This window comes from Elephas maximus, chromosome 1, assembly GCF_024166365.1.
Source record: "Elephas maximus indicus isolate mEleMax1 chromosome 1, mEleMax1 primary haplotype, whole genome shotgun sequence".
Classification (NCBI taxonomy): Eukaryota; Metazoa; Chordata; class Mammalia; order Proboscidea; family Elephantidae; genus Elephas; species Elephas maximus.
Window position 1 is genome coordinate 126353856 of NC_064819.1, and position 25973 is coordinate 126379828.

At 36.4% G+C, this 25973-nt stretch overlaps 1 protein-coding gene and 1 pseudogene across 1 annotated transcript in view; both read right to left on the bottom strand.

The window, feature by feature from the left end:
* Nucleotides 1-264: 264 nt before the first annotated feature.
* Nucleotides 265-25973, bottom strand: part of EYS (eyes shut homolog) — a 1933311-nt gene continuing 1907602 nt past the window's right edge. Inside the window, 2 exon segments of the mRNA XM_049873718.1 lie at nucleotides 265-1472; nucleotides 6312-6473. Coding sequence (XP_049729675.1) covers nucleotides 265-1472; nucleotides 6312-6473 — 1370 coding nt within the window.
* On the bottom strand, nucleotides 16543-17733 carry LOC126057298 (serine/arginine-rich splicing factor 10-like; annotated as a pseudogene).

Below are 25973 nucleotides of genomic sequence, written 5' to 3' on the forward strand. Positions count from 1 at the left end.
TATTTTAAAACATTCACAGATTAATAAACACTAAGTAACCTAAGGATTTAAAACTTAGGAGTCGACAGATTTACAGATAAATTTGGGAAAACAACCAAAACTTTTTTTTAGCTATATTTTACAAGTTTATCAGAAAGATGAGTTACCATTTAGGCTATTTCAGGTAAGAGTAAACAGGGGATCCCAAGTAAATAACTTACCAAATAAGCAACTGTTAAAATAACTATACTTAAATATGTATTTTGGATATTAAAATTGCCAGTGTTAGTTTTTTGTAATCTAATTTTGTTCATCACCATTATAAACATTGTATCCATCTGATTTAATTAACTCAATTTTTTTTGAATCCTGGAAAAAGACAACATCTTTAATTTTGCCAACAAAATTTCTTTTAAAAATCTCTTGAGTAACGATATTCACCCTTCGACCATATTCAAAGCCCCCTAAATAACTAACACCCTCATAGTTTAGAGCAACAAATTTTTTGCATGGATCAATATCCTCAGAGAGTATTAAATTGCCATCTAGGTAGGCCTTGAGAAGAGTCTGATTTTGAGTTATAATTACATGATGCCATTTGTTACAACAGAATATGCCGTTGTTATAGATCGTAGGCACAGAGATCCTTTCTCCTAGGTTAACTGCTATTTTCAGGGTCTGATTATGGAGACCAACTGCCAGAAAATCATTTTCTTCATTTTGAGCTTTTCCCATCCATAAAATTAAGCCTTCTGTTTCAATAGTACTAAAATTGAAGGATATGGTAGTGAACTGAAGATTTCTCATTCTGTAATTTGGATCAGTATACTTAATGTAAGAATTACCTATAAATTTTGCTGTTGAAAATGAAGTTTTGTTTTCACAATACCTTCCCACCCAACCTAAAGTACACAAACAGCTGTAAGAAAATGATTCGTCAGGTACACATAGAGATTGATGGAGACACAGATTATTCAAACAGTACACAGATTGCTCACATGTATTTCCAGTCCAATGTGGCAAACATCTGCAAGAAAAAGTTGTGCCATTTACTATACATTCACCCCTATTTCTGCACACATTGTACCCACAAGCTGTCCCATCACAGTCACCTACATTTGAACCACCTTTCGCTCCTAATTCAGTTAATTGTAATTCTTGATTATTTATAATAACTTCTCGGATACAACCCTGAAAACCTACAGGTTCATTTGCTATTGCCGTGGGATTTACAAGATTCAAGGAAGACACTCCTCCAACATAGAAATCTGTATTTGTATTCAGGGAATTCATTTTAGTGGTGGCTTTCTCTGTTATATTTATCCCATCCAGATCCAGGTAACCTTCAGCACCAACTCTTCCTGCTTTAATCACATGCCAAATACTTCCATTAGTAGTTACTTTTTGGAGAGTTTCAAGAATGACAGTTCTGTCACCAAGATTGTAGCGAAGTTGAACAGAACTATTTACTAAAGAAATACATAGAAAATCACCTGTTAAGAAAGAAAGAGCATAATCATGAAACAATTGTAAAATGTTCATTTAGGAAAAAAAATTTCCCCTTTCTGGCTATTTGGATAGGCTTTTCATTTTGGAAAAAACAAACCTTGAGCCCAAAGAGAATTTTATTTCCAATATAAAACTGATTCAAGAAGGTGGCAAAGTGGTTTACACAGCATACCATTCAGAAATCCTACCCCAAACATTTCCCCCTCCATCTAACATTTCACATTGGGCATCCAATAAAAATTTCTTCCCTTTTCTAATCTACAAAGATGCCTTAGCACAGCGAAACTCCTCTTTCCTCTTCCTCCCTCTACAGTGTCATGCTGCCTCACCTCCTTCCCAAGTGGTATCCTTTTCTTGTACTCCCCCTTGTGGTTCACACCAAACCATTCTAGGATGCTGGGAAGACCTGCCAGCTCCACCTTCCTACACCTCTCATTTCCACCTGAGAAGAATAGGTGAGCTTGTGCAAAGAATGGTTCTCTCATTGTGATCATTTTTCCTATAGAGAATTTCTAGTGAATATAATGCTCTATGTCATTACATCTGTGATTGTTTTATTAATATCTGCCTTTTCCTCTAGGTCGTAGGCTCCATGAGAACAGGATCTGTGTCTGATTTGGCCCAGCATTTTATCCCCAGAAAAAAAAAAAAATAATTTTTTTTTTTTTTTTACCTAGTACAGTGCCTGGCACATAAATAGATGCTCGATAGATAATAAGTGTTGAATAAAGGAGTATCTTTGTAGAGTTGTAGGGTTAGATGACTCAGAATATTTCTCAAATACTAGTTTTAGGTTGAAAGCTAAAAATAACATCTTTTTTCTATGATGACATGAAAATAGTTATAACATATGTATTAATATACATATCAACAAAAGGAAGGAATTCAGCTTATTCACATATTTCGAAAACAACATTTTAAATATAAGGGAAAAGAGAAGCAGCATTACAAACTTTCAGGTTCTTTAAGGAAAAAACGCATGCCAGATTGTTGTTATTTTATTCCTCAAGAAACTGTAACAAACATAATTGATATTTAAAAAATTTATAACATCCTGAATATGCTTTGTGGTTTATAAGTGAACACAAACCAATTTTTTCCCCACAGGCTTATGGAAGAAGCTTCTCTTGCTACATAATGTATTTTAGAGTGCCACTAGAATAAACAAACTTACAGTTAATAGCCATATTGGAATAAAAAAGCATAAAAAAATGTGGTCTATAATATTACTGGTCAAGTTGTCAACTAGAAGAAACAAGGAGAATAGCTTTTGTGAAGGAAGGCTTAATTTACCACGGCTCTTTTTTTTTTCTTCAGATACATTCTTCTTTTCTGAAGAATTAACTCAAGAAGGGTTTTCCCTCGCTCTGTGGCCCTGAAAGTTAAAATTACCCTTGCAGTTTTATTAGCAGCTTGTTATCATCCAGACCTCTTATTCCAGTTAACTAAGTATGATGTTATAGTCATAGGTCATGAATTGGTATTAAAATAAGTAAATGTTAGAAGCCTGCCACTAGTGTATAGCTCTTACAAGAAACAGCTCAAAAATGGGATGAAGATCATAAATGAATTTACCTTGGCTATTTAATGCCTATTTAATCAGGGCTGGGACCCCTTTTTTCCTCCCTCTTGGGCTGCTGCCATTGCCCACCTCATTACCTGCCACTCTACCATGCCTTAATATGGATCTTAGAAACTTTATAATACCTGATATTTCAAAGTCTATGGAAACAGCGTATTAGGGAGATTTTTATATACAGGCAATCCCCGGGTTATGAATGAGATCCATTCCTAGGCCTCTCTTTTAGTTGAATTTGTAGTTAAGTCAGAACAGTTACGTGCAGTTTGGTTTTTATTTAGTTACGGTGTGTGTCAACTGTTTGTCTTAGCATATAGTATGTATTTTTACCTTAAAGGAGTCCTGGTGGTGCAGTGGTTAAGAGCTTGGCTGCCAACCAAAAGGTTGGCAGTTCGAATCTACCACCTGCTCTTTGGAAACCCTATGGGGCAGGTCTGCTCTGTCCTACAGGGTCACTATGAAACAAGAAACACTTCCAAATCGCACAATGTTTTTATGAACATCGTGTAGTAGTATGTGCATTCATTATTATGAACCGTTGTATGTATTTAATCAAATTTTTAATATAATGAGCCTTTATGGCCGCCTCTTCTTAAGTACGAGTTGTCTGTAAGTCGGACATTTGTAACCCAGGGACTTACTGTACTCTTTTCTCTTGAAAAGGAAAACAAAAGTAATTTTATTTTTTCTCTTACTGTTATTTGAATATGCTTAATTTCACAGTGGGGATAAGTAGCCTTTTCTTATACACATTCATCAAGCTTAATTCAGGATCCCACCCAAACCCAGTGCCATCTGTGATTAATTTGCACTTAACACAATATTGATAATTTTTTCACATTAGAAAAAACTCACTTTAAGATGTTAAATACTGGTATTAAATTAAGATGAATAGGGATCAGAGTCTCATCATCTCTTTAAAGTCTCTTTCCAAAATCAGAGATCTAAAATCAATTGCGACAATTATGAAATTATTTTCAAATTTTACACTGTTTCATCTTATTCAAATTACTGACCTCTAGAAAGATTTTTTAGAAAGATACAGAAACCTTGCTAATTATTTGACTATCTACATATGAAAAATTAATTGGCTACTGATATCCTAATTTGCAGTTTTTGACATTGTTTATGAAGAAATTATTGTCTCAGTATCAATTTTTTTTTTTAATGAAATGTTTGGGCATTTTTTGTTAATATTTTTTTTTAGCAGAGGATAAATTATGAAGGCTTGGTTAATTTTTCACCTCAGACATAGCTTTTAGAGAAGGTACAAAGTACAGGACAGTCACCTTTATTTTATGCAAGCTTAAATAAACAGGTTTCTAGTCCAAACCAAACTAAACCCACTGCTGTCAAGTTGATTCTGACTCATAGTGACCCTATAGGGCAGGGTGGAACTGCCCCATAAAGTTTCCAATACACTATGTAATAAACTTGTTACACCATTTAATTGAAAATAAATAAGCTTATGTCTTTCACCTGATATCTTTAGGTTAATCTTAGTCTAAGAATGTAAGGCTTAGATTTTTAAGCACTTTAAAGGCTTTCATTGTTTCCTTACATAAGTTTCAAATACACGATCAATCAGGTCATGAAGTTAATAAATCTATTTTCATTTTTCTTTGTAAATAATATCTAATAGAGGAAAATCTTCACTGTCTATGCCCGAAATACATGCCATCGGATAATAAATGTAAGAAAATGTGCCCCTGCCCTCCTACGCATTAGTGTAGGAGCTTTGTGTTTAATGCACACAAACACAGATGTCTGCAGTAACTATAAAACCGTAGTGCAACATTCCTGGCCAATCACAATCCTGAAGATCTCTTGATTTTCTGCCCTTGTCATACAAAAAGTGAACTTCGACTTTTTTATGAGCGGTATAATTGAGGTTGTTTGTCTTTTAATGCATCTAGAATTGTAAAAGGAAATTTTCCCTTTGTTTATGATTCTCCCATTTGACATTTCATAGGGAGATTTAAATTTAAGTTAATATGGATTTAAAACCAAATCTCAAATCTCAGAAGATCAAAGCTCTTCTGAAGTGTATTTTATAGTTCAATAATGTTTTCTTTTTGAAATTATCATCTCTTCTCTTTGAAAATATCTTTGGAGGTATTTCAGCAGTACATTGACAGGAACCATTTTTGTCTAATTCCCTGACATTCTCCATATTTAGCAGAGTATTAACATACCTTTAAAAGAACTACCTAGATCGTGAAAATCAGAGCACTATTTTGTTGACTACGAGCAACAATATAAATTGATTATTTCTCAATACCAAAATTTCATTTTCTGAGAAACAAAGTGAGAGAAAAGCCAAAAGTAAAATTAATATATATATGTATATATTATGCAATAGAAATGTAACAATATATCAATATGCTTTTGTAATAATTCTGGAAAAAGGTATTACGCAGTGAAAGTTAAGAGTAAAATAATAAAAACTCTAAAATAAGTTTTTAAAACTGAGGCATACTTCTTAGATATTTTTATCTCACATTGTTTTATGATACATGTGCACATTTTTTAGTTCAAAAAGCACTTTTTATAAACTTATTTGGAAACATGGATCCTAGGTTTACTATTTGTATGACAGGACAACTTGGAGAGAATTTTTTTGAGGTATAAAAGTGGATGGATCTACATGAAACATGTCAGCCATGACTTCCTTTCATTTAAGTGCACATTTTGTCCCTTTTGATGTAGGACTATCATGCATGGCTTCAACTCCTTTTTTGTTAAGTTTTTTACAAAGTTGGGAGTTCCTGGATGGCGCAATTGGCAAAGCGTTCACTGCTTCAAATCCACTCAGAGGTGCCTTTGAAGAAAGTCCTGGCGACCTGCTTCCGAAAGGTCACAGCCATGGAAACCCTACAGAGCACAACTCTACTCTGACACACATGGGGCTGCCATGAGCCAGAATGGATTTGATGGTAACTGTTTTTTTTTTTTTTTAATTTTTTAAAATAAAGTTGTGTATATACTATACTCAGATTTTGCCAACTTGAATTCTAACAATTTGCTATTTTATTAGCATTTGTATTTAGGGAGTCTAAATTCATAGACATACTTTCAGGGACATTAGAATATAAAAGTGTCAAGTGTTTACATATTTTAAAGGCCAGGTGACTTAAAAAAAAAGAAAGAAAAGAAAACACTATTACACATTCCTTACTAGACTACTAAGAATTCATTGGATTTTTTTTTTTTTTCATGCAAACAAAGGTCCTGCCAACCTTACCTGATTGTGCTTTTAAGTGTTGTGCCACATAAAATAGGATACCATTTGCAGAAATAGGCTGGAACTGCAATTGAATATGTGTCTTCTTTCGAATACGAAAGGAAGCAAAAGACATCCATGATAATTCATTGCTTCTGAAAGATGGGTCAGTTATAGGTAAAGCTAAAAAGCAAAAAACAAACAAAACAACAGGACATTCTTGAGTTGCCTGCTAAATTTCAAAAAACAGTATTGTTCTTAAATACAACAAACCGTCCACATAATTTTCATTTCAGAACTTACCTATTATTACTTTATTTTCCATGGTTTGCTCATAGGTGAATACAGAATCTTGGTAACTCTGCACATGAGTCTGTTCTAAATCCCACTAACTGTAACCTTTTTGTTATGGGGCCAATTATTGAAAAGCCTTCTATTTTTTTGTGATAACTTTATCCCTTTTGGCTGGTACCTTATGGTACAAATCCTCTGCCAGAGATTGCATTATAGTGAGGCATAAGATCCATAGGAATGTCTGATATTAACAATGCCTTCAAAGAGGTGGTTCTAATAATAGAAGACAGAAGGCATCACTGTATGAATTATTTTTCAGTTTCTGTATTTCTGATTCAAATACAGAGTGTAATCAAGTCAAGGTACATTTTAAGTGATAACATAAATGAAAATAAATGTCAATTTACCTGACAATAATTCATGTCTACACAGATAGTGATAACTCTTGGGTTTTCTCGCATCAGTATTAAGCATGTTGGTGTTGTGTTGTTAGGTGCTGTTGAGTCAGTTCCTATTTATAGTGACCCCATGTACAACAGAATGAAAGAAACACTTCCTGGCCCTGTGCCATCCTCACAATCATTGCTATGTGTGAGCCCATTGTTGCAACCACTGTGTCAATACATCTCGTCAAAGGTCTTCCTCTTTTTCACTGACCGTCTACTTTACCAAGCATGATGTCCGTCTCCAGGGACTGATCTCTCCTGATAACCTGTCCAAAGTACATGAGATGAAGTCTCGCCATCCTTGTTTCCAAGGAGCACTAAGACAATTTATTCTGATATGAATTGTAACAATCATTATGCTGATTTATAATCACTTGTACATTACCTGTCAGATATGGCTGACCAGATGGGAATCATGAGAGGAAGAAGGGAAGTACTGCATATTTGGCAACTTTCATCTCATTATGGAACCCATTATTACTTCCATCTACCTTATCTTACAATGCTTCTTATGGCGTGTGTTGATTCACCACACGTCTTGAGCCACTAATCTAGTTTTAGACTTTTCTCTCTTTGGACCTACCTGTGCTAACTGTTGTCTTTCATTTTTAGACTGATAGGCAACTGGTATTTATCGAGGGGTGTTGACAATTCGATAACTGTTAAACATCTGCTTTCATTCATTTTTACTTACTGCTGTTCACAGTGGTGGAAGTTAGAATCACCTGGTGTGGTTGCTAAGCATGCAAAGTCCTATAGCCCATTCCCAGAGGGTCTGCTTTATTAAAGCTGGAATGAGGTCCAGGTAGGATATTTTTAAATAAACACCAGAGACATTTCTGATGCAGGTGTTCCTTGGACCACGTTTTCATAAATACTGAATTCAAGTTTATTTCAAGAAAAAGGATGCTTAAAAAAGTGGGTGACTTTCTGAGTTTTTTAAGTATTGCTGAATTAATACATGCTCATTTTCATTATAAGACAAATGACACAGAATAGTATAAAGTAAAAAACTGAAATTTCATTGCTCTTTCTTCTCTCTCTCAATTCCCAGGAAGCACTGTTAACAATTTATTGTACATATGGGTCACTGGTGGCACAATGGTTAAGAGCTCAGCCACTAACCAAACAGTCAGCAGTTGGAATTCACCAGGCGCTCCTTGGAAACCCTATGGGGCAGTTCTACTCTGTCCTATAGGGTTGCCATGAGTCTGAATCGACTCGATGGCAACGGGTTTGATTTTTTTGTAATAGCCAGATTTTATTTTTGATGCACATACAATTAATGTGTGTGTGTGTATAGTACCTGATTTATTTTACATAAGTAAATACATATACAGGGAGCCCCGGTGGCACAGTGGTTAAGTGCTAGGCTACTAACCGAAAGGTTGGCAGTTGGAACCCACCAGCTGCTCTGAGGAAGAAAGATGTGGCAATCTGCTTCCATAAAGGTGACAGCCTTGGAAATCCTATGGGGCGGTTCTACTCTGTCCTACAGGGTCGCTGTGAGTCGGAATCAATTTGGCGGGAATGGGTTAAACACATACACACTTTACATAACAAACTTACTTTTTCAGTCAACAAGGTATCTTTGAGAAACTTTGATGTTAACATATTTTGCCTATTGCTTCTAAATATTTGCATAGTATTTTATAGAATGGAGATATCGTAATTTCTTTAGTACTTCCCTCATTGATAGACATATAAGCTGTTTACAATTATATGCCATTTATCCTTGTTTTCCATCCTATCTCTTTGGTAGCATATATTTCTAATAATCTTCTGAATTTTAATAATTCCTCAGAGCTTTCCCAACTCCCTCCTCTTGTCTTTCCTTTCTATTGGTAGTTAGTTTCTCATCTAGTTCCATGGCCTCAAAAATAATAAAAAAATTATCAAAATTTATATCTTGGTCTAAACCTCTCCTCTGAGCTCCAATCTCATAGTGCCATCTGTCATTGATGTGTCTTCTTCTATGCCTCCATCATATGAAACTGAAAATGTTTGAAATTGTGCTCCTGAAAGGTATTCCTCTTCCTCACATCAGTAAATGGACCTCCCTTCCACTGAGGACTTCATAGAGAAACTTGGGTGTCATCCTTGATTGTACCATCTCCAACATCCTCTCCCTTCTCCCCTCTAATGCATTAGTTAAGTCTTGTAGATTTTATCTGTAAGATATATTTCATATTTATCTGTATCTTTCCATTTCCACAGTTACCATCCAAACTGAGGCCATCATCCTCTCTTGATTAGACCTTGCAATATACTCCTGATTGATCTTTCACTTCTTCTTGTAACTCTTCTAACCCATTTCATATAGCTGCCAGAAAAAATGTTTTTAAAACATAAATTAATTTCTGTTTGAAACCCTTTGGGACTTTTACTTAGAATAAAATCCAGATTCTTTACCATGGCCTCTGAGGCTTTGCATGATCTAGCCCCTCCTATTAAACAACCCCAACATCATTTCATCTGCAGGGCCTCCATGTACAGTTGTACAGGTTGTGCACTGTACAACTCCAGGAGGTGCTGCTCACATGCAGTCTATATGAATAGTGTCTCCTGGAGATGTTCAGTGAACAACCTACATGGAAATATGGTGGGCTTGTCTGTTCACTTTCCTACTTGTTCATTATGCTCCAGACAGACACATTGGTCTCTTTTTACTTCTGAATATGCCATAGTTACAAATATTGCTGAAATGAATATACTTCATTGCACCTCCTTAGAAACATGTAAGAAAGTTTGTCACATGTAAACATGTGAGAAATAGAGCCTTTGATTATAGTGTATGTGCATTTTTAGAGTTAATAGATGCCACCAAAATACCGTCCAAAGCATCTGCACCAATTTATACTCCAATCTGCAGTGGATGACAGAATACATTTATCTATATCCTCATTTGCACTTGAAATTTTTGAAATTTTAAGTTTTGGGCAATCATATAGGTTTTAAGTTTATTTTTAATTTGCATCTCACCGATCACAGGTGAAGTTGAGATTCACCAAATTTCTTGGTCTTTTAATATATATTTTTTATTTATGTCTTGTTTTAAAAAAGCCATGGTTATAGATATACCACACCTTCTACATTGGTTTGCCAACCACATCCTCCCTCCTTGAGTATTTTCATAAGTACTGCTATGCCAATGTTTTTTACATGTTGCTATAAAAACAAAAATTAGCATAGTGCACTTACAAAAATGCTTTGCTGGGGAGGGTGATGTTGGCAAACAAATGTAAAATGTGCATGTTATTTGTGTAAAATATGGTAGTCTCATACTTTTAATAGTATAGAATTTCCAAAATTTTTTTATATGTAGCCCTTTAACTCATGTGTATATTATTATTTTGAATGGCTTGAGGTAGGGATCAAACTTTCGTTTTACAAGTTTACTTGTTTTACAAGTTTATTGGCTTTACAAGTAGATGGCTAATATTAAAAACAAATAATAAACAGTTTGTCTCTTTTGTTTATAGTTGGCATTAGGCCTCCATATCATTTCATCATCTTCAAGTTAACATGTTACAAATAACCTTTTATCCACTTTATCCCATTTGAAAAATTTTGTGGGAGATATTGATGCAAATAAAGAATGCAGGTAGAAAACACATGTCAGGTTAGGTTTTCTGGTGGTACCTATCTGGCTTTATTAGATTTCGGCTGGGTTGAATATCTGGGAGTCATCTCAGGAATACACAAGGCCAGTCAAGATGGTGAAAGATTTAAATAACAAAATTAACACATTTAATATAATGGACATATAGAACACAGAACCTGAGCTTCTCAATACGTGTTCTTGTCAAAAACACATGGAATATTTGCAAATATTTACCACACAGTGGGCCGTAAAACAAGCCTCAAAAAATACCAAGGCATTATATTATACACACTTTTACAGATTTTCACAGAGCTTTTCTTTTTAAGTAGTCCAGATGGTGCAACAGTGAGGTGCTTGGCTGCTAACCAAAACGTTGGCAGTTCGAACCCACCCAGCAGTTCCACAGGACAAAGACCTGGTGATCTGCTCCCATAAAGATTACAGTCTAGAAAACCTATGGGGAAGTTCTACTCTGTCTCATGCAGTCGCTATGAGCCAAATCAACTCCTAAAAGCAATAGCAACGTGGTAAGAAGTAAAACAAGTTAATCCTGTCTGCCCATCAGTAACCGGTTGTACAAGGCCTTATGACGGTCACTGTAATCTGCATATTCAAGGCTTTTGTTTTTCAGTCTACATCGTGTTTGTTGTGTCTGAACTTATTTTTTTCTTCATTTTCTTTTCATTATAACATGTTTGCTTAATTTATAGCAAGCAGAAAATAAGCTGGGTCTTGTTTTGACCCAAACATTGATGTTTTAAAGTTTGTACACAATATTTGTTACAAAGAACATACAAAAAATACCTAAAGTGAAAGGAAAAAAATAATGAAAAGAGCTGAACAGAATATTTCAAAGGTAGTTCAATTATAATGAAATGTGCAAAAAGCTGGAGTTAGAAAACAGAAAGAGAAGAACACTTTCTGCATTTCTCAAGCTGAAAGAACTGAGGAAAAAATCCAAGCCACTATTTACAATATTGATTTTACGGGGAAAATATTGAACAACACAGGGAGTATCAAAAGCAAATGGGAGGAATATGTAGAGTCACTATACCAAAAAGAATTGGTCAACATTCAACCATTTCAGGAGGCAGCATATAATCAAGAACCAATGGTACTAAAGGAAGAGGTCCAAGCTGCAATGGCAGCATTGGCAAAAAACAAGGATCCAGGAATTGATGGACTACCTGTTGAGATGTTTCAACAAATGGAAGCACCGCTGGCAGTGCTCACTCATCTATGCCAAGAAATTTGGAAGACAGCTACCTGGCCAACTGACTGGAAGAGATCCATATTTCTACTCATTCCAAAGAAAGGTGACCCAACAGAATGCAGAGATTATTGAACAATATCATTAACATCACATGCAGGTAAAATTTTGCTGAAGATCATTCAAAAGTGGTGGCAGCAGCACATCAACAGGGAACTGCCAGAAATTCAAGCTAGATTCAGAAGAGGACGTGGAACCAGGGATATCATTGCTGATGTCAGATGGATCATGGCTGAAAGCAGAGACTATAAGAAAGATGTTTACCTGTGTTTTACTGACTGTGCAAAGAGACTGAACTGTGTGGATTACAACAAATTATGGGTAACATTGCGATGAATGGGAATTCCAGAACACTTGCTCTGGAGGAACCTGTACTTAGACCAAGATGCAGTAGTTTGAATAGAACAAGGGAATACTACGTGGTTTAAAGTCAGGAAAGGCGAGTGTCAGGGTTGTATCCTTTCATTGTACCTATTCACTCTGTATGCTTAGCAAATAATCTGAGAAGCTGGACTACATGATTTGAGGAAGACTCCTTAACAACCTGTGATATGCAGATGACACAACCTTACTTGCTGAAAGTGAAAAGGACTTGAACCACTTGCTGATGAAGATAAAGACCACAGCCTTCAGTACAGATTACACCTTAACATAAAGAAAACAAAAATCCTCACCACTGGACCAATAAGCAACATCATGTCAAGTGGAGAAATGATTGAAGTTGTCGAGGATTTAATTTGGCTTAGATCCACAATAACACCCATGGAAGCAGCAGTCAAGAAATCGAAACACGCATTGCATTGGGCAAATCTGCTGCAAAAGACCTCTTTAAAGTGTTGAAAAGCAAAGATGTCACCGTGAAGACTAAGGTGTGCGTGACCCAAGCCAGTGTTTTCATTTGCCTCATGTGCGTGTAAAAGCTGGACAATGAATAGGAAAGACTGAAGAAGAACTGATGCCTTGAATTGTGATTTTGGCGAAGAATATTGAGTATACCATGGACTGCTGGAGGAACAAACAAATCTGTCTTGGAAGCAGTGCAGCCGGAATGCTCATTAGAAGCGAGGATGGCAAGATTTTGTCTAACATACTTTGAACATGTTATCAAGAGGGAGTAGCCCCTGGAGAAGGACTTCATGCTTGGTAGAGTAGAGGGTCAGCGAAAAAGAGGAAGACCCTCAATGAGATGGATTGACACAGTGCCTGCCACAACGGGCTCAAGCATAACAATGATTGTGAGGACGGCACAGGACCACACAGTGTTTTGTTCTGTTGTACAGAGGGTCGCTATGAGTTGGAACCGACTAGATGGCACCTAACAGAAACAGCATAAGAAAGAAAATACAAATTTTAAACCCACAACTTTCTGCTTGAACTGCAAGTTACTGCTACAGTTTTAAATAGACTTTTTGTTGTTTAAACTATACATTCAGGAAAATCTAGAAAATTAAACAAATATGCATATAAGTGATTGCATAGCAGAATATGAACATTAACTGCAAACAGTAAAGAAATGAAAGTTAGAAATACTATAATTTATGCAAAGGTTCTAGAATCAATCTTTCAAGACACATTCCACAAACGGTATTTAAATATCACCTTTTGTTCTTTATAGGCAGGCCTAGTCATCTAAAGCCAAAATTGAAAACAGTAATTCTCTAAAAGAGATCCCCTCTACACAATATTTCTTACTTTTATCTGCAAGCAAGAAATCTGGGATTTTTAAAGAATCAAGCTTTTATTCTGAATTGATATTGGATATGTCAAGTCACTTTTATTGACCCCAAAATGACATTTCAGAAAATACTAGAAATTATAAATGGTTAACAATATCATTTTCTCACTTTTAGTCAGGTATTGCCAAGTCTGCATTGAACAAAAAACTCAGAGATATCACTCTTCTCTAATATTGACTAATTCTTTTCCCAAAATGATTTTAAATTTCATGGCACCAGAGGATCACCTAGTAATGGGCGTGTTTTCTTTCAACTTGCCTGACATTAAATAAACTGAGATGTTAATAATGTGTTTTGAGGTGTAAAAAGCAAGGCTCCTTCATAAATAGGTAAGCAGATTTTGATACAAATGCACCCACTAATTGAGTGATGTAAGCATCAAAATTCAATTCTTTTCCACTATCCGCACACAATCAAAACCTATGTTGTAACAATTTACTTGCTTCTAACAGCAGAAAGAAAACTAAGCAATATTATGGTCAACAACATCCATAAAACTAAGAATAACTACAAAACAGCATTCTTTCCCCCTTAATATTATTTCTGACATTGTTGATCTGCTCAAATTTAAGGTGAGGTTTTTCTGATGTTTCTGTTTCAAACCTTCCTGTTGTTGTTGTTATTAGGTGCCGTCGGGTTGGTTCCAACTCATAGTGGCCCTAAGTACAACAGAATAAAACACTCCCAGGTCCTGCACCATGCTCACAGTTGTTGTTATGCTTGAGACCATCGTTGCAGCCACTGTGTCTATCCATCTTTCTTCTTTTCTGATGACCCTGTACTTTACCAAGCATGATGTCCTTCTCCAAGGACCGATCCCTCCTGACAACGTGTCCGATGTATGTAAGACACAATCTCTCCATCCTTGCCTCTAAGGAGCATTCTGGTTGTACTTCTTCCAAGACAGATTTGTTCGCTCTGTTGACGGTCCGTGGTATATTCAATATTCTTCGCCAACACCACAATTCAAAGGCATCAATTCTTCTTTGGTCTTCCTTATTCGTTGTGCAGCTTTCGCAAGCATATTGAAAATACCAAGGCTTGGGTCAGGCGCACCTTAGTCTTCAAGGTGACATCCTTGCTTTTCAACACTTTAAAGAGGTCTTTTGCAGCAGCTTTGCCCAGTGGAATGGGTCTTTTGATTTACTGACTGCTGCTTCTATGGGTGTTGATTGTGGATCCAAGCCAAATGAAATCCTTGACAATTCCAATCTTTTCCCCATTTATCACGATGTTGCTTATTGACCCAGTTGTAAGGGTTTTTGTTTTCTTTATGTTGAGGTGTAATCCATACTGAAGGTTGTGGTCTTTGATCTTCATTAGTAAGTGCTTCAAATTCTCTTGACTTTCAGCAAGCAAGGTTGTGTCATCTGCATAATGCGGGTTGTTAATGAGTCTTCCTCCAATCCTGATGCCCTATTCTTCATATAGTCCAACTTCTTAGATTATTTGCTCAGCATACAGATTGAATAGCTATGGTGAAAAGATACAACCCTTTCCTGACTTAAACCACACAGTATCCCTTTGTTCTGTCTGAACAACTGCTTCTTGATCTATGTAAATGTTCCTCATGAGCACAATTAAGTGTTCTGGAATTCCCATTCTTCGCAGTGTTATCCATAGTTTGTTATGATCCACACAGTTGAATGCCTTTGCATAGTCGATAAAACACAGGTAAACATCCTTTTGGTATTCTCTGCTTTCAGCCAGGGTTCATCTGACATCAGCAATGATATCCCTGGTTCCAATGTCCTCTTCTGAATCTGGCTTGAATTTCTGGTGGTTTCCTGTCAATGTACTGCTGCAGCAGCTTTTGAGTGATCTTCAGCAAAATTTTGCTTTCATGTGATATTATGATATTATTCGATAATTTCTGAATCAGTTAGATCACCTTTCTTTGGAATAGACATAAATATGGATCTCTTCCAGTCCATTGGCCGGTAACCGTCTTTCAAATTTCTTGGCATAGACAAGTGAGCACTTCCTGTGCTACATCCATTTGTTGAAACCTCTCAATTTATATTCTGTCAGTACCTGGAGTCCTGTTTTTTTGCCAATGCCTTCAGTGCAGGTTGGACTTTTTCCTTCAGTACCATCAGTTCCTGATCATATGCTACCTCTTTAAATGGTGAATGTCAACCAATTCTTTTTGGCATGATTCTGTGTATTCCTTCCATCTTCTTTTGATGCTTCCTGTGTCATTAAATATTTTCCCCATAGAATCTTTCACTATTGATAATTCTGAAAAGAATTAGCCAATGAAAACCAAATCTTCATAGAAACCAGAAAAAAGCAGTGAAGACTCCATGTTTCGTCAAAAACTTAGTCTCTCTGAAAGTGCTACTTAACCCAGCTGGCATCATTCCCCAAGACAGTAGGGCTAACAAAAGAGCTATTCCACACTGCAAATTGAAATAAACTGTTATCATGGGCCTAGACATTTTAACAAGTCATCAAGATCCACCCTGAATCTAAATGTGTCTTGGCAATCTGTGTTGTCCTGTAGCTACAGCCTCACTTTTGTATCATTCTATCTTATTAACAAGCTACATTTCTAGGTTAACAGTTCTAACAAACATGGATATGGAAGTTTATTTTTAATAAGACAGTGTTGCAAATTATAGTCAACCAACATCTTTTCATCCATACTTCAAGCACAAAAAGTGGTAATCTTTACAAAAATATAGAGACACCACAAATTGGTAGCTGCCCATGACATTAAACAAACGACTCTTAAGAGTGATTTCTACACAGCATATCATTTTAATTACAACTATTGCCTGTTATAACTAACAAGTGTTTTTTAAGCATCATTGCAACGTTGTGTTCAAGATAATTTAAGTAAACCAAACTATGAGTAAATGAATGACACATGCCTAAAAATACCATGAATTATATACTATTAATGGCCACTGGATTTAGGACTAGTTCAAGACCTTGATCTAGATTTTGATCTAGACCTCGACTGAGATTTGGGTCTAGGTGGTTCTTTTTTCCTTGATTCGTTTTCATATCTTGAGCCAGACTTGATAATGTGTTTTGGAATCTGTTTTAGAGATGCCTCTAGTTTTGGTGTGAGAAGCAAACCTAGAATATGATTTAGCCTTCATTTCTTTCTTGGGCTGGGACTTGGGCCGTAATTTGAATTGAATTTAGATCTTGAAAAAGATCGATTTTAGGCGTTTGAATCTATCATTGTTGAAATGGCTTCTGCTACACCGTGCTCTTCCAGTTGGTCTATTTCTAGGACTATAAGATCTTCTACAGTTGTAGTCGAAAGACCGACTTCCTGATCTTCATTCGTAACTTCAACTTCTACCACATCTATATGTGTCATAATCATCACAGCGTGAAGAACTACATACATTCCTCCCTTCCTTGTCTTTCATCTGATTTGGAGTCTTCTGATCCCCCAGGGCCAACTGGATTTCAATCTGATGTCCACAAATCCAGTTTCTGTCCAAATTATGTAAAGTAACTTCTGCATCATGAACATCTCCAAATTGGACATAAGCAAATCCTCTCGGACATTTGAGTATAGAAACCAAATGGGATATACATATCAACTATGGGACAATAGCCACCAAATTCTCAGCATAAATCTTCAGGCCTGGTGTCATGAGCCACATTCCTCACCAGCAGAGACGTGTTGGAGGTGGGGGGTGCAGGAAGCCGGATCTGTCGGTGGTGTGAATCTCAGCCAGGGGTACTAAGACCAAAAACACCACTGCCATAAGGGCTCCACAAACCCTCCACGGTTCTTGCGGCAATCTTCCTAGAGCTTATTTTTAAAACATGTTTAAAATCCCTTGTTCCAATAGAAACAAAGGGAGCTAGAGTGTTGAAAATGCTTATAAGAGGTGTATGGTACAAATAAAAACAGAGAAAATAATTTTTAATAATTTATTTTGAAATAATTTTAAACTTACAGAAAAGTTTTCACTATAAGAAGAACCCCCATATCCCTTTTACCCTGATTCCCTAGTTGTTTCATTTTATTGAATTTGCTTTCCCACCCCCTCTCAATTTCTTGCTCTGTACATGTGCGTACCCACACAAGCTGCAGACATGATGTCCCATCACTTCGAAACATTCTAGTGGATATTTCCTCCAAACAAAGATATTTTCCTGTATAGCCAGTGTACAAACCTTTAGATCAAGATATCAACATTGGTAGAATACTACCATCCAACCCACAGACCTGGTTCAAAGTTAACATTTTCCCTTTGAAATAAATGCATATTTACGTGGGACAGTATTCCAAGATTACATCTTATCCTGTTCCTCAGCGAACCTCCATCCACCAGCAGTGTTAACCTCCATGATGACAACTAGTCTGAATCAAGCACCTCAACAAACGTCACCAAATATTGATTTTCTATTTTTAACATTCCTTCTATGTTTATTAGCTGGTACAAATGTCATAAATGTCGGGAAGACCTTTCCTATCCTTCCTTCCTTCTTTCCTACCCTCCCTTTCTCTCTTCCTTCTTTCCTTCCTCCCTTCTTTACATCCCTCCTTCCTTCCTTTGTGTTATTTTTAATAGAGAAGACAAGTGATGATATATTTTAAATAAATTGTATTTTTTTTTTGGCAACAATGCATAGATAGTTGATACTTTCTACCGCTGAATTGTGATTATTTTCTGCATTACATTTCTACAGTTTAAGTAGGGTACTGAAAGTTCTTTTGTATGTGAGTAAGTAGGTTGCCTGTGGAGGAAGGTATAAGCTACAAGTCAAATGACTCATATAAAGTTGTTCTGACAGTAAATTATCTTTGGGAGACTTTGTTAATCAATGTAGGTTGATTAAGAAGGAAATACCAAAACCTCTTTTTTGGATAACTGATCTACTGGTTTCTGGCAACAATTGTGCATCAGGGCTGGTCAGTGTGAGAGGCTATTTCAGAAGGGATAGTTTTCTGAAAGGAAAAAATGCTGATAAATCAGGTAACTTCCAAATTACACCAGCTTTACTCATGACCATCACTTTTATCACTATACCAAAAAGAATTGGTCGATGTTCAACCATTTCAGGAGGTAACACATGATCAGGAACTGGTGGTACTGAAGGAAGAAGTCCAAGCTCACTGAAGGCATTGGCAAAATTCAAGGCTCCAGGAATTAATGGAATACCAAATCAGATTTCAACAAATGGATGCAGCACAGGAAGTGCTCACTTGTCTATGCCAAGAAGTTTAGAAGACAGCTACCTAGATTCCCAAAGGAATCTTAATTAAAAATTTTTTTTTGCTATGCTTTGACTATTGAAACTTTAGCTGACATAATTGATATCCAAGGGTAATGCTCTAAGAAAAATGTTAAATAATTATTTCTCTAGACAGTTGACTAAGTATTACCTCAGTAACATGCCATATTGTTAGAAGCTACTTTATTAATTCAACTTATGACATACATATCTTTACAGAACTATAACTTAATGTTATGTCTGTAGCCTTTTTGGTGTCAATGTAAGAAATGGCCATATCCATAATGCCTCTTCATTTTCTATAAAATTGTCCTTGAAGATAACATATTATGCTGTTTGATTTCATTTTTTGTTTAAATTGAAGCTTGCTCAGTATATTTTTATTTGAAGTCAATACCAAGGCACAGTTTTCTGCCTTTGATGTGATGACTGGTATGCTTTGTCTTATTAAACAAGAAGTGAGTAGTTATTTGCTGTATTTTATGCTTTACTTAGACTTCTGGAAAACTCAGGGCAAGTTCTGCATTCAGTTGTTTGCCATGTTTTAGGCTAGTCTTGTCGTTCAGTTCCCTTTCCTTTTCCTTTCTGTTTTATGTTTTTTAACTTTGCAGGTGGCGGAGGGCATGTTTTCTCTTTCTGCTTCTATCATGGCTTCTTTTTAAATATATATCTCTTTCAGTGTGAGCTCTTTCATATGTTTTTTGGAAGTGTCATAATAAAATCAGCCAGTGAGTCAGGTAAATTGTGTAGGAAGATTTACGGCTGTTTCTGGGATCTCAAAGACTTATTTACAGAAGGTTCTGGAAGTCTCCATTGATTACGTGCATGTGTTCATCCAGGTTTTAAACCTCAAATAGTCTTTTACTTCACGGATATTGACTGAGTGCCATCTATATAAAAGGCATACCCTCCAGCTCAGTAAACAAGTCCCCCAAATTTTTTAATCCAATGTTCCACATATCGGTCTATTCTTTTTTGTTCTTACAGGTATTTTATAGCAATTCAGACCTTTACCTGACATACATTTCCTTTTCAGATGAAGGGGTTACTCACATTTGCAAGCCTGCCCTTCCATGCTTTGCAGGATTTGAATTGGCTTCACTCTTAGGAAAGCTACCTCCCCATTCCATATGAATCTAACCAAATTTTACCCATCTTTTGAAAACTAATTCAATTCCATCTCTTCCGAATGCCTATGCAGGTCCCGCTAACCAGAAGCAATGAACTTATTGTGTCATTTATCTGTCAATCAAAGCATTGAATGCTCTGGGGTATCTCTTCCTTATATCCTGGAGCTGTTTAAATTATATACTTTTATTTAATTTTGCCTGGTCTCCATCTAAATTGTTAGATCTTTGAAAGGAGAGACCCCATCTTACAGTGCTTTGAATCTCTAAATATTGCCTAGTGAGTAGTTGCTCAATAAATGCTTTTCAAAATTTAATAATCTGTTAAGATTCTATAGAGAATGAGTATTTTTAAAATAATTTTATTGTGGTAAAATATATATATATATATATATATAAAACACAAAACTTGCCATCTTAGCTATTTTTAAATGTACAATTCAGTGACATTAATGTAATTAATCATGTTGTGCAATCATCACCACTATTTCCAAAATATTCCATCACTCCCAAACAGAAAATTTTAAGCAATAACGCCCCACTTCCACCTCCCCTAGCCCGTGGTAACCACTGATAACCTTTTGGTAGGCTATATATTCACCTAGTCTAGATATTTCATATGAGTTCGATCCTACAATATTTGTCCTGTTGCGTCTGACTTATTTCACTCAGCATAATGTTGTCAAGATTCATCCATGTTGCAGCTCGTATCAGAACTACATTTCTCTTTATGGCTGAATTGTCTGTATTTCCCACATTTTGTTTATCCATTCATCTGTTGAGCACTTGGGTGTTTTCCACTTTCTGGCTATTGTGAGTAAGCACTGTTTCTTAAAAACATACATTTTATTTGGTCATTTTGAAAAGTTTTTGCCTATTATATTGGTTATGATGGTTTGCAATTTTTTCCCACATCTTTTATATATTTAAAAAAAAAAAGGCTTTTTAAAATGTTGTTTTGTTGTGTGCTATCGAGTTGATTTCAACTCATAGAGACCTATAGGACAGAGCAGAACTACTCCATAGGGTTTCCTAGGCAGTAATATTTACAGGAGCATATTGCTAGGTCTTTTCTCCCATGGAGCCACTGGTGGTTTTGAACCGCTGAGATTTCAGTTAGCAACTGAGTGCTTAGCCATTGCTCTATCAGGGGATTTAAAGTATTTTAACTTAAGAATTTATTTTAAACTAATAATCCATATTTTTATTATTATTTTTTAATTTTTATTGTGCTTTAAGTGAAAGTTTACAAATCAAGTCAGTCTCTCACACAAAAACTTATGTACACCTTGCTACACACTCCCAATTGCTCTCCCCCTAATGAGACAGCCCACTCCCTCCCTCCACTCTCTCTTTTCCTGCCCATTTCATGAGCTTCTAACCCCCTTTACCCTCTCATCTCCCCTCCAGGGAGGAGATGCCAACATAGTCTCAAGTGTCCACCCGATCCAATAAGCTCACTCCTCACCAGCACCCCTCTCCAACCTATTGTCCAGTCCAATCCATGTCTGAAGAGTTGGCTTTGGGAATGGTTCCTGTCCTGGGCCAACAGAAGGTTTGGGGAGCATGACCACCGGGGTCCTTCTAGTCTCAGTCAGACCATTAAGTCTGGTCTTATGAGAATTTGGGGTATGCATCCCACTGCTCTCGTGCTCTCTCAGGGGTTTTCTGTTGTGTTCCCTATCAGGGCAGTCATCAGTTGTAGCCAGGCGCCATCTAGTTCTTCTGGTCTCAGGCTGGTGTCATCTCTGGATTATGTGGCCCTTTCTGTCGCTTGGGCTCATAACTACCTTGTGTCCTTGGTGTTCTTCATTCTCCTTTGATCCAGGAGGGTTGAGACCAACTGATGAATCTTAAATGGCCACTTGCTAGCGTTTAAGACCCCAGATGCCTCTCTCCAAGGTGGTAACCCATATTTTTAAAACAAAAATGATCAAAATTTCTTGCCTATGTGGACACAGTTTACGTTTAACACAAGTATGTAATCTGATACTTTTTACCTTTCTTTGCAGGAAGTGGCTAATATTTATAGATTGCTTGTTATGTGTCAGGCACTGTGCTGGCCTCTTTTAGTTCATCAACTCCTTGTCAAAACCTCTATGGGGGTGTGCTAGGAAACTCTTAAGATAATTCTGCCTCTTGACAATTTGCGTTGTGATAGCCTCAGTCACCAGAAGAGCATGGTTACTGGCAGACTGGGGCTTTTGTATTTCCTCAGATAAATGATGTAGATGTTAACAGAGGAAGAAATGAAGTAACGAGATATTCTACAATCTTTATATCTTCCACTATGGTCATGAGAATTTTAGTTTCTTTGTCACTCTGTAATATTACTATTAGGCACTAAAGGAAGTCTTCCTCTCAGAACCCCAAATGAGAAAAGAAAGTGGTTGGATTTCATCACCATCAATCATCTTGAGTTAAAAGAAGGTGCACAGATCTGCCTTGGGGGAGTACCTGTCCATGAAGCTTGATTGTAAGAAAACATTTTTGCCTGCTTTCTTAAAATTGGGGGTTGGGGGAGGCAGGGTATTTATAGCTGAACATATAAAACTTTTCAAGGGAGGAAAATTTGGGAATATAGAGCTGAAAATCCAGTATGAGTGCTTTCTGCTTATTAATGTTATCTTGAATAGAAAATGAAAAGGACTTTGTTGTAGAAAAATCTCTCGTAGATATCTTTTAGTGTTTTGAACCTTTCACTCACAGCCTCATAAACAATGTTAATAATTAATTAAGGAGTTGACAAAGAGAATGGAATTTCCCTGGACTTTGGACAAAAATACCCTAAAACTGAGATTTTTTAATATCCTCATTTCACACATGAGAAAACTGATGCTTAGGGAAGTTATAAAATTGGAGAGGGTAGAGAATTTAGTACACATTTAACCACGTTCCAATTAATTATCATAATAGGATTTAAAGTGGGGAAATAAGTAGAGACTAAAGTTCAGCTTTTTTTTTTTTTTTTCTATAAAGAAAATACGTGTATTAACTTCTATATTCCCACCTGGCCAAAAGTACCTGAATATGAGCGCTGAAAGCAGGCAAATATAGTAATGACCCAGTTGTGCTATGGACCCATTTCTCTATTAAGAAAACTAAAATCTTGGTAGAAAACCATCCCATCTGTTGTGAGGGCTTGAGGAATTAAACTTTCTCCATGAGGTTGAATTAATATCAGTAGAAATCAGGGACTGCCTGTACCGTAAAGTATCTTGGCATCAGGAAGAATGTATAAGTGTCTTGAACATATTCCCATTTCATTCAAAATGCCAGTATATGTGTGGGTTTCTTTACCTTAAGAAAGACTCATAGCGACCCTACAGGACAGAGTAGAACTGCCCCATAGGGTTTCCAAGGAGCACCTGGCAGATTTGAACTGCAGATTCTTTACCTTAGGAAATGAGAAATGAGTGAGAAGAAAATTGTACTATGGGATGGAAAGAATTTAAGAAAAATGGAAACGTTTTCAACATTTGCTAGGCCAAAAGTTAAAAACACACACAATGTGGATTCTAATTTGACTAAATGTCAAAATGTGCGGTAGCTAAATTTTAGTAGTATTAAAACTAAAACGGGGGGTGGGGGTAGGAACAATTCACAAATATATAGAGAACAAATTCAGAGGAGATTTTTTATGATTCAGGAAAGGTTATATGTATAGTTGGAAATCATAAATTCTAATTAAAAAGACAGCTATAACATTGGAGAAATGAGCAAATGAGCAAGATTTGAGTGTCAAAGAAGAGAAGTTGGATGTCTATAAAGTCTCACAATTGTCTTTCTTGCAAAATATTTCTGAACCAGAATTCTGGTAGAATATTGTAATGACTACCTTGGATTGCAAACTGTGCTATAGCCCAGTTAAGTTCTTATTTTTTCTTTTAACCTAAGATCAGTAACTCTTGTGGTACAGCTGATTCAGATGCTATTGCTTGCTGACAACCCTTCTTTTATCTTCGATTTGGGTTGTTTTGTTTTGTTTTTCCATTGTGCTTTAAGTGGGTTTTGGGTTTTTTTTTAGGTGAAAGCTTACAGAGCAAATTAGTTTCCATTAATACACAAATTGTACTGTGACATTGGTTGCCAACCTCGCAATGTGTCAGCACTTTCCCCTTTTTGACCTTGGGTTCCCCATTGCCATTTGTCTAGTTTTCTTGTGCCTTCCTGCCTTCTCATCTTTGCTTTTGGGCAGGTGTGCCCATTTAATCTTGTATACATGGCTGAACTACGTGTGTTATTTTTTGTTTTGTAGGCCTGTCTAATCTTTGGCTAAAAGGGTGAACTTCAGGACTGAGTAAGAAGGGAGTCTGGGGGACATACTCTCAGGGTTTCTCCAGTCTCTGTCAGACCAGTAAGTCTGTTCTCAGTTCGAGTGTTTAAAGCTGTTTTAGCATTCTCAGGAATCCCTGGGTGGCACAAATGGTTATGCACTTGGCTACTAGCTGAAATGTTGGTGGTTCAAATCCATCCAGAGGTGCTTGGGAGAAAGACCTGGAGATATGCTTCCAAAAGATCACAGCCATAAAAACTCTGTGGAGCAGTTCTATTTGGTACACATGGGGTCTTTACGAGTTGGAGTCAACTTCACGACAACTGTTTTTTTTTTTTGTAGGGCCCTCAGAGTTCTTAAAAAACGCACATCTGAGCTAGTTCCTGGTCAGACAATGTGATCTTTGTGGAGTTTTGCACTTCAGGAAGTAGGCTCAGATATTTTAAATCCCTTTTGGTGGTGGCTGTGACCCTAAAGCCACTGGATTCAAATGGTCCGCTGGTGGTTCACTTATCACAGCACCGCACCTCAGTGAAATTCAAAGGAGTCTGGGTTCGGGGCATAAATGACAAGAAAGTATGGCAACCAGGAATGCTTTTTCCTTTGTTTTTAAAATGGGTTTTGTTTCTGTCAACTATGAGTGTTTTAAGGGACTTGAAAAATCACCTTTTCCCATTAGTCAAACATCTTAAGAATAACAGATAAAAGAAATCAGAATTTCACTACTTATCTTATAATACTGGGGTAGAAAATTTCCCCATGCCACCTCAGTCTTCAGAGACATATACATTTTAAAATACAGAAGACTATTTGAAATACTGGGGCAAGAATATTTTATTAGCCAGTTTTGCCTGCCATGTTGTTAGTTGCCATGGAGTTGATTCTAATTTAGGGCAACCAAACACACAAATTTCCACTTAGATTATTTTTTTTCATGTGACTGCTAGATATTATATTTTGATTATAAATATAACCAGTGTGATGTAATGGGAAGCTAACTTGGTTTGTAGTATGAAGATTTAAATTCTCATCCCTGCTCTGCCATAGTTCTGTGCCTTGATTTTTACATCTTTCAAATGAGGATTTGGGATTGAGTGGTTTTTAGTGCTCTTTTCAGTCCTAATGTCTGATAAATTAATGAGATACAAATTTTAATTTTGAAGTTATTAGGTTTTTAACAACTAGATTGCCTACTTATTAGGCTTTCTAAGCCATATGGAGTTGTTGATAAATCGAATAGTTGTTGAAAAATATGCTAGCCTTTAGATTGTTAGAACCTATGCTATATTTACCTACAGAATGGCTAATATGAGGGACCACTAATACCTAGAAATAAAGTGTTTTCAACTTGATGATGACCTGGTTGTGCTTACATTTATTAACTAATTATTAAGGACCTACTCTTATTTCCACTCATAATTGTAGTGGGAGTTAGAAAACTTGATTCTGAGACTTATGGCACATCATGTAACCTCTCTGAGTATTAGTTTCCTCATTTATAAATTGGTATCATTGGGCTAAGGAATGATTGGTAATGTTCTTTACAGGCCTATGATTCTATACCCTTGAAACTCCCTACGCAAATGAATGGTTGGTGGTGCCAAACACACAGGTAAGGAAAATCTGAGCATACATGGAAAAAATGACCAAGAATTTAGAGAAATTTTCTATCATCTTTGGGAGGGTCCATTTGGCCATGAATGAATGTATGTGTCTATA